Source organism: Phragmites australis, chromosome 3 (assembly GCF_958298935.1).
Source record: "Phragmites australis chromosome 3, lpPhrAust1.1, whole genome shotgun sequence".
Classification (NCBI taxonomy): domain Eukaryota; kingdom Viridiplantae; phylum Streptophyta; class Magnoliopsida; order Poales; family Poaceae; genus Phragmites; species Phragmites australis.
Window position 1 is genome coordinate 8,926,350 of NC_084923.1, and position 10,265 is coordinate 8,936,614.

Below are 10,265 nucleotides of genomic sequence, written 5' to 3' on the forward strand. Positions count from 1 at the left end.
CATCAAGGAGGTGACAAGGAGGCGGCGGTGGGTCGGAACGCAATAAGGATGAGGAGGCGGTAGGCCAACACACGATGAGGACGAGGACGAGGAGGCGACGAGGCGACGCACGACAAGGAGGCTGCGGATGGGGAGGAGGCAGCGGCCGGGAAGGATTAGCAGCGTCAAGTTGAATGGAGAAAACGAGGAGAGCGGTTAAGTGCTGGATATTAATATAACATAGGTATCAGTACCGATTCTAGTTCCAACCGGCACTAATAGTCACTATTAGTGCTGGTCCTTAAACTCCCACATGCAAGCAATAATTGAGGCGCCAAGAACCTGCACTGATAGACACTATCAGTGCCGGTTTATGACGCCTCAATCGTGGTTAGCACGCGGGAGATTAAGAACCGATACTTATACGTCAACAGTACCGGTTACGCTCGAACCAACACTAATGAGACGTTACTTATGACATGTTCTGTAGTAGTACATCTAGACGTAAAATGGTCGGTGAGATAAGGCCGTTCCCCAGCTACAATAGGGAGGTGATCCAAAAGCGATTTTCCATAATCGGGCATCGATCTCGCTGGATCTCCTCCTCTGGTGGCCTCTTTGGCACCGAGGAGGGGATCTAGTGGATTGACGCCCGATGATCCTTGTAGATTAGTTTGTAGGTGTTAGTAGCTAGTAGGTTTTGTGGTTTCTTGGTAGAGCTTTTGATAGCGTTTTTAGAAGGGGGGGGGGGGTTCAATGGGCATGGGTGGTGCTTGTCGTTGCTGGCCAACTTGTTGGCCACAGGCGTGTCGGAGGCCACCAAGATGTTGACGGTGCCGTTCTTCCCCGGGTCTTATAGCTTCGAGCACGACAGGGTGCTGTTGCTTAGCTTTTGGTGCCCCTTCGATGCTGGAGTCACCGTTGGTGCTGCCACGGTTGCTGCTGGTGCTATTAGTGTCGAGTCCAACGAGCGTCCCTGTGGGAGAGAACTGCTATTCTTGCTTCTGTTATGGAGCTATGCGCTTGCGCATGCGCTTGCATATGTCATATGTATGTGTATGTGGATGCGTATGTGTATGGCTTACCAGATCACCGGTGTTTTGACGGTGGTATGGTGCTGGTTTCAATTGCGAAGGGTTTGGAGTTCTCTTGCCATCCCTTTTGTGGCTTGTGGTTTCGGGTCATAGGTTTCCTTTCCGATGGCAGCAGAGGAGTGTTTTCCTGTATTCAAGCCGGCTTTGCAACTGCCTATTCACTTTCAGTGATTCAGATGTGCTTTAGTTGTGCTTCTAAAGTGCTGGATGTTGCAACTTTTCCAAGGTTTGGAGTTGCATGACAGTCTCGGTATATGGAGGGTTGCTCCAGGGTCTCGATTCGTGCGGTCGGATTGAGATCGCTGGAGGTGAAGATGATGTAAGGATCTGAATGTGTTTTATTTATTTTTCTTTATTTTTCAGATTCACTCTGTAAGTTCAAAAAGCAGATATATTATGCTCCAAACTAATATAACCCCCTTCCCTTGAAAAAAACATACATTAACATCTCTTTTAGGGGCCCATGGAGAGACTGTGACGTCTGAAAAGATTACAGAAGCTAGCTTTAATGGATTGATTGACCGGTTGATGGAGGAATCGATGGTGAGGTCTGCGGGGAATAGGAATGTCTGGGATGGTTCATCGGATACGTACTGTCGGTAACTCAGGAAACGGAGACGTTTATTCATGCTTCGTTGGTAAATGGTCTGGATATGAGTACGTGCGATAGTTGTATGGTATAGTATGGTTGTATAAGGACGTCGAGGTGAAAATACGGAGTCGGGTTATTTATATATATCCAATATATATTAAGTTTTACGAGTACCTTCTTACTCAAGTTGCTCTTTCAGTACTACTGATATGGAGGAGGTAGTGTTTGGCTACTTTGCGCCCATCGAGTTATGTGGTGGAGATGAGTAGTGCAAGCTACTTGCATATGACATGGATGGTATGGATTTTATCTTCCGCTGTATAGTTTCTTTGTTAGTTATGAGTGATCTATTTTATTGCTCTCTTTTGTTGTAAATTGTCATAAATTGGTAATACTTAAAAACTTGTAATATAATTTTATTACTCGCTCTTTATTAAGTTTATTACGATGATATATGTTGGAAAGATGTGTGTTCCGATCTTAGGCACAAAACATATGTCAGGACTATCGAAATAATATTCTGGTTAATTATTGTAGTCATGATTATAAAAATAATCAACTTAATAATTAATTAGAATATTATTTAGATGGTTCCACACACACATACAGACTACATAGCACATGTACATACAACGAAAAAGGCTACCCACACGCAACAGGTGGAACATATTCTGGCGATCGGTCGGGCAAGCGCAGCACTGGCCGGGATGAACAGACGAAAATAAATTCTATAAGATCCTGTCTAGAAAGACCCTCGTGAAACTCTATTCATACCATTCATACTGTGATCTAATGGCTAGGCTGAAGAGAAGAGAGACAAAGTGGACACATGTCATCATAAGAGAGAGGGTCTTTTGTAGGATAGGATACTATAAAATTTGCTTCCCAAACAGACAGTACTGAGCCTTCATAGGGTCTTATTCGTTGCCTTTCCTACCACTCACAGGCTCCATCCAACTACCGATTCACGTATACCACACCAAAACAAAGGGAGATTCATGGTGATTCATGCGGCTAAAAATAATCATTTTTCCCATCGACAAATCTGAGCCGTCCAATGAAGATCCACACGCTGAAATGTCTTCCTTCACCTCTAGCACACCCTGTCGCCTAACTATCTCTTTCTCCATGTGCGCTGATGCGCTTGCCCCCACGCCTCCCCACCCTCCTCCGTCTTTGACGACGTCCCTATCATCGGATCTATGCCTGCGACCCTCCACTGCGCTAACCCGCCTTTTCTTCACCTCTCCACCGCTGGCACCACCCACAAGTGGTCCTCCACCACCTCGTCGACTCGGTCGACGACGACCCCACTTGCCACTCGCATGCTCTTCTAGTTTGGCCACCGCCCCTCAACATCCCTTTAAGCTCGAGGTCCCCTCTTGAAGCTATGACCTGTTACCAAAGTGAAAAGGTTGAATGCCACATAGGGTCTACTTGTTTGGACTGAGACTTTTTTAAAAGCTGCTTATTAAAAGTTATTGTTGAATAATTTTTTATAGAAAAACTATTTTTGAATTATCTTTTAATACATATGAAATATATAATATATGAAACTAGCAAGGTAGCACACACTAATAGCGTGGCTAGCCTCACTGTAATACTTTATCACGATAACATTTAATTAAAAATTAGTCCTTTTATTATTTATTTTATTTTATTTAGACTTTTTATTTAGATATTTTGCTTTCCAATCCGTATGGAAATCAAACTGGTAATCTTTCATATATTTTAATTATGAAATTACCTAATTATTAATCATATTTGGTAGAGACACTTTGGTTAAATCTAGACTGTTAGATGTTCATAACAATAAGTTGTCTAGATTTTTTTAGATTAATGTGGTAATTTCATAGCCTTGAGAACGAACATGGTGATTATTTTTCTGCCTCAAATATTAAGATAACTTGCAAGGTGGCATACACTAATAGCGTAGCTAGCCTCGTTGTAATATTTTGCCACAATAATATTTGATTAATTATATTTTACATGGACTCTTTTTTATATTTTTTATTTTTATAATAATTTCATTTTTTCTAGATTATATTTGATATGGATCCTTCTTTTTTCTATTCTAAGCCTATTTTTAATTATTATTTATTTTATTTTATTTGGGCTCTTTATATAGATATTTTGCTTCCCAAATCATATGAAAATCGAACTACTAATTTTTCACAATTTTAATTCTAAATTTAGCTATTTACTAATCATATTTGATATGAACTTTTGATTTAATCTAGATCATTAGATATTCATAACAACGAGTGATCTAGATTTTTTATTAATGTGGTAATTTTATGGTTTGGAGAGCTAACGTGGAGGCTTATCTTCCCTCTAAAATAATAATATAATAGATATATTATTATTTATTTTATTTTATGTGGACTCTTTATGTAGATATTTTGCTTCCCAAATTGCATAAATATTGTAATGCTAATTTTTATAATTTATAATTTCGAATTTAGAAATTTATTAATTGTATTTGATATGGACTATTTGGTTTAATGATGGTTATATATTCATAATAATGAGGGATCTAGATAATTTTTTTTATTAATATGATAATTTTATGATCTTAAGAGCGAATCTAAGACTCTCTTTTCCTCTCAAATAATAATATAATAGATAGATACTTAAAATATTATCTCTCAAAAATTATAAAAAACTGATTCAAACCAGCTTCTAGTAATAATAATACTTTTTATTTCTTCAAAACCATTTTCCTAAACAGATTGTTTAGTCTAGCTTCCAACGAAAACTGAACCAAGCAAGGCCTTAGCATATGCCTGGCATGCGAGAATGCTAACAGATAAAAGAGACTCGTATTTGAGAAACTCATCTATAAACAGAGCAAAAATGAAATTTAAAAAGCTTGAAATTCATGGGACGGGCCCACGGAACACCTAGTCCACCAACGCTCACAGAACTCCCACAGCTCCATAAAACAGAGCAGCTGCCTGCCTACGACATGCTCCGCTTCCCTCCTTCCACTTCCTCGCCACCAACGGCTCGGACGGCCCCACCGCCCAGACCTGCCGCCAATGGACGCCGCCGGACCACCGCCGGCCGTCGTCTACGTCAGCGGCGCTCCCCCTGATGGCGCCGCTAAGACGTCCCTCCTCGGCCTGCCACCCTCCGCCGCTGCCGCCGCCGCCGCCCTCGTCGTCCTCCTTGTCCTCGCCGCGGCCGCGGCTGTCGCGTTCTTCGCGCGCTGGCGGGGCGCCAACCAGCCCTCGTTGTCGCGCGTCGAGCACGCGCCTTCATCCGGCTCCGGCTCCGGCTCCTCCCTTCCGGCGTCTTCGTCCGCGCGCAAGGAGAAGGTCGACGTGGAGGTCGTCTGTGCGGGCGCCGGCGCGAGCTCCTCCGACGTGGCCGCCTCGTCCGCAGCCGCGAGCTCCCTCGAATCGCCGGCGAGGAGGAAGGTGGAAGTAAGGGTCGGCGGCGGGGCCGCGGGGGTGGAGATGGGGTGGGGGAGGTGGTACGAGCTGGCGGAGCTGGAGGCTGCGACGGGCGGGTTCCGCGCGGAGAACGTCGTCGGGGAGGGAGGCTACGGCACGGTGTACCGCGGCGTGGTCGCCGGCGGTGAGGTGATCGCGGTCAAGGACTTGTTTGATCATAAGTGAGTGCTCTGTTCTTGCCTGTCCTTTTTGTTACTGCTACTGTTACTTTTGTTTCGTAGTAGCGTGGATCACGGTAGAAACTAGAAAGCGTCAAGCTTCCCTATGAACTTTCAGATAAAAAATGTCCATATGCGCATGTAAAAAAATGTCCATACGTGCATGTAAAAAATGTCCATATGTAATTTTTTTTTTAACTGTGGTAGTACCGGTACAGTTTTGTTCTCTTTGAGTAAATGCTTAAATGCGTAGAGGTTTGCGGTTCTTATGGAGTTTTGGGACTTGGATTATACAGGGGGTATACGTTTGATACTTTCCTGGACTGAATGCGCTTCTTGGTCAATTGTCACAGTATGTGGGGTGGTTGTAGCTTTGCTGTTGATTTGGCTTTAAGATTGTCAATTATAGTCGTGTAAAAATGCTTCTAAAACGTATATTTCTGTTAGCTTAAAAGTAATGCTTTGGACTTTTGTTATTTGTTAAGAATGTGAATCGTCAGCTCTACGCAAGTGAATTGCACAGATTAAATCAACAGACTTCTATTCAACTAATTATTTCGAGTTAGAACAGGAATCCCCCCCCCCCCCCCCCCAAAAAAAAAGATGAGTGACAACCCTTTTAAAATCTGTGCAGTTTAGTTCTCGAAAAATAAGAGGAAGGTCACTTTGTCTTTGCCAAAAAAAAAAACTTGATCTTTGAGAGCTTTAAAATTAGTGGGGTTCACAATCTTCAGATGTCATTTTGACTGAAGGGCCACAAGTCGCTGAAGAAAACGATTTTGCTGGAGAGAAAATCATACACAATGCAGGCACGTCCACACCTTAATCTTCAGTATTCTGTGTGCATGATTACTGATATGAGTGATCTCGATGATCCTGTGAATGAATTTAATGCAGCCTATCTCCACAAAGTCCACAAGTTAAAGTCAATGATTTATAGAAAAAAAGAGATAAAATTGAATTTGTTTTCTTCTTCGGGCTACGTATGATTATGATATCAGTAGGTAGCTCTTTTTGTATGATGGCCCGTATGTATCCATCTACTTGTTGGTTGAATTTCGTCGGCACTCATGTGCACCGATCAATCCTTCCTTTCAAGAAAAGATAAAGCAGAGGAAAGCCAAAGCGATGACCAAACTTTTCCTTTTCAGATCGTAGACATATATTTCCAACTAAAATATGCAGTGTTATGAACTTGAAGCTGTTTTAGCTTTCAAGCAAACCAAATCCATGCACGTGGGATTCTGATGGTTGGCACAGAAGCAACAGTTATTTCTCTTCTCTTACCACACAAAAGCATGCTAGGACGTTTAGAGCAAAGCTCGAGATGAAATGGATGAGAAAGTGAAAGTTTGTGCTGATAGCTCTAGTACAAGATCAACGATGTTGTAATCTCTTAAGCAACTACCAGTGCTGATTGAGATTATATATTATTGGTTTTAGGGGTCAGGCTGAGAAGGAATTCAAGGTGGAGGTAGAAGCCATCGGCAAAGTGAGGCACAAGCACCTTGTCGGACTCATCGGTTACTGCGCAGAAGGGCCTAAACGGTGACTACATACACTTCTGAATTCCCCTGAATAACTGTCGGCCACTGACGATTGTTTCGTGATATTCACTGGCATGTGGTAAATGCAATAAATTTGTGTTCACAGGATGCTCGTGTATGAGTTCGTCGAAAATGGCAACTTGGAGCAGTGGCTGCACGCCGACGCTGGGCCCGTCAGCCCGTTGACGTGGGAAATCCGGATGAAGATCGCCGTCGGAACGGCCAAAGGGTCTGTTTCTGCTGACAATTCACTGATAATTCATGATCTTCTACTGTGAATCTGTTCATAGCTTTGGATGCTGATGTGTTGCTGCTTTTGCTCATGTACGATCTGTGCAGCATAGCGTACTTGCACGAAGGCCTTGAGCCGAAAGTAGTGCACCGAGACATCAAGTCCAGCAACATCCTTCTCGACAAGAAATGGAACCCCAGGGTGTCCGACTTCGGAATGGCCAAGGTCCTGGGCTCCGGCTCCAGCTACGTGACCACCCGTGTGATGGGCACGTTCGGGTACTGTCACCCTGCTTAGATCTCCATGAGTAATCCTCTGGGTTGATTCAGTACCTAGTCTGTTCTAAGCACTGAGAACTCTGCAGGTACGTGGCTCCCGAGTACGCGTCGACGGGCATGCTGAACGAGAGCAGCGACATCTACAGCTTCGGGGTGCTGCTGATGGAGCTCATCTCCGGGCGGAGCCCCGTGGACTACAACAGGCCCGCCGGCGAGGTGAACCTGGTGGAGTGGTTCAAGAGGATGGTGGGGAGCCGGCGCGTGGAGGACCTGGTGGACCCGCGCATCGGGTCGCCGCCGCCGCCGAGGGTGCTGAACAGGGCGCTGCTGGTCTGCCTCCGGTGCATCGACTCCGACGAGCAAAAGCGGCCCAAGATGGGGCAGATCGTGCACATGCTCGAGGGCGAGGAGTTCCCCTTCCGCACGGTGCGTCCCCCCTCTCACCTAGCTAATCGCCGGCGTCATTAGTCGCTGGTAGTACTTGACATGTGAGTTGCATCCTCGGTTTCACGTGATGCAGGAGCACCGCTCGCCGCGGTCGTCTCACCGGACGTCACCGGGCACGCGGCCGTCGCTTCTGTCCGAGAACGTCAGGGCCGAGGACTCGGACAAGTCGATGTGGAGATGAGCGACCGCGCAGGCAGGCTAGGCAGCAGGGCGCGCACCTGACGCGACGCGAGGAGCTGGGCAGCTGACTTCTTCACCCGGTGTACATTTTTGTTTATCCGCGGCGGGATGAAGGAATGGAGGGTTTGCGACGGTGTTCGTCTCGGTTTGTGGTGCTTGGCGTAATGTATGGTTTGACACATGGTTGATGATTTTTTTTCCCTTTTTGGTAATGCTGTGGCGACTGACCAAACGTGACGACAATGATAATGCCTAAATAGATGATCGGTTTTCAATCGTTTGTGTCTCGGCGCAAAGCATGAGTAGCAGTATGGCCAGTCCAGAGTACATCCCCTGCCCCGCCATTACCCGCGCACGCGTGGTTTTCAACCCCACCGCACTAAATACAGTGGGCAAAAATATAAAAATAGATAGTATTTATCAAAATAGATAATATATTACTGTATTTGTAAATCTAGCACTTGAATTCGGCATATCAAACATCAAATTCCGGAACCTGAGTTACCAAAAATTCCTGTGCCGAATACGACACTGTTCACCGTATTTGACATATTGGTGCCAAAAACTCCTTGTATTCTTGTAGCAAAAATGATCTTATTAGACTATAATGGTGAGTTTGGTGAGTAATGATATTGTAATTAATGACACTAACATGTTTATTAAAAATATATGTTAGTAGATCTCATTGATGCAATATATGAAAAATCACCACAGCCGAAACAAAATTGGACTGAATTAAAGAAGTCTCAGGAAGATTTGCCTAATCGGATGGTCCGATGCTCTAGGTGTTGAACTCACCGGAGCTTTGATTGCTTATCAAGATAGAAAAATGATAAGTTCACCGGATGCTCCGATGTATAAGTTGATGAAACCAACAGATGAATTCTTGTGTGATACGTGGCCAAAATTGTTAGAAGTGTTACAACAGATGGTCCGGTGTTAGTGTTGAAAGTGCACCAGACTAATTTCAGCAGAGGTGGAATTGCTTAGGAAACAGTGAAGTTTAACTCACCGGATTATCCGGTGATGCAATGATGACTACACCGGACTAATTATTCCAGAGGCGATTCCAAAGCAAGAATTTTGAAGCTCAATTCACCGGATGGTCTGGTGAAAATGGTATGTACACTTGACCAATTCTTGCAGCGAATAATTTCTTGTGGCGGAACAAGTTTCACTCATTGGATGGTCCGGTGATCAATGTGTTGCACACACCGGACAATAGGGATATGAAATTATCATCATCATCGTCCTTGTCATTTTTTGAATGAGTAGTAGAGGGCGCCCATATATCCCTTAGGTTCGCTGACAGTCATCGTCTTCTACGCGAACTAGGCATGTTACCCCCGTTGAAGAGCATATACATCACCAAGAAGTTTGTGATGTCTTTGTTGGTCAACTATGTGTCTTCCGAGAACGCCTAACGCAAAAGAGGAGCATTCAAATCAATGGAAAAAAGATAAGTAGGGTGAGCACATAGGAAATTATGAACCTGAATGTAGGATGCATATTGGTCGGACAACATCATTATCGTTATTTGCCTCCTAGAGAAACATATAACAAAAGAATGGTCGGCTAGTTCTCACACCCTGAGATATGTTTGATGCTGCTCATGCAAAAGGGTCCTAAGGTCCTCGGTGGTTATATGTTGGAGCAAAGAGGTTAACACAGAACAGAAGGGTCTTGTATGCAATTTAGCCACGGCTTGGATTAGGTTGCTCTCCTGCAATGAGGTATTAAGTGCTATATGGATCATTGTAGGTGTCTACGGAAAGCTTGTACTCGAAGATCCTGCCATAGATTTTTTGATCATTCACTGGAATGTTATGGCTCTGTACCAAAACACGAATCCTTAATTATTTAAGAAACATTAACAAATATTAAATATCATAATTATTTGACAAACATTATATAAGTTATGTGCCAAAATTATTTGACAAGCGTTACATAAACTAAAAATAATTAAATCAACAATACAGTGAATAATACATAATAGAAATGACTACGACAATAAAATAAATAATACATATGTCGTTAATAAGTACAAGTGCATTGAACAAATGCACTAGCGATTCAACAACGTCGATGCCACACGTAATCCCCAAGAGTGTACACGTCTGGTGGGTATGTGACCCTCATTCCAGTGGCATGAACTGGCCTCTACCTTGTGTTCCATTACTCGTCATTATCAATGTTCTGCCCTGTGGGACCCCCACCGAATGTGTATCTCACCCCACTAACTCTGCCCTTCATGTACCATGAAGAAGGATCCTCATGCGGCAGTGTGGACGCCCCTAGAA

The 10,265-nt window shown here is 43.9% G+C and overlaps 1 protein-coding gene across 1 annotated transcript; it reads left to right on the forward strand.

The window, feature by feature from the left end:
• Nucleotides 1-4,590: 4,590 nt before the first annotated feature.
• Nucleotides 4,591-8,240, forward strand: LOC133911972 (probable receptor-like serine/threonine-protein kinase At4g34500). Its single transcript, XM_062354485.1, has 6 exons — nucleotides 4,591-5,284; nucleotides 6,725-6,829; nucleotides 6,935-7,057; nucleotides 7,168-7,338; nucleotides 7,425-7,764; nucleotides 7,859-8,240. Exons 1-6 carry the CDS (start codon nucleotides 4,707-4,709, stop codon nucleotides 7,964-7,966), a joined length of 1,425 nt encoding a protein of 474 aa, XP_062210469.1. The 5' UTR covers nucleotides 4,591-4,706; the 3' UTR covers nucleotides 7,967-8,240.
• The last annotated feature ends 2,025 nt before the right edge of the window (nucleotides 8,241-10,265 follow it).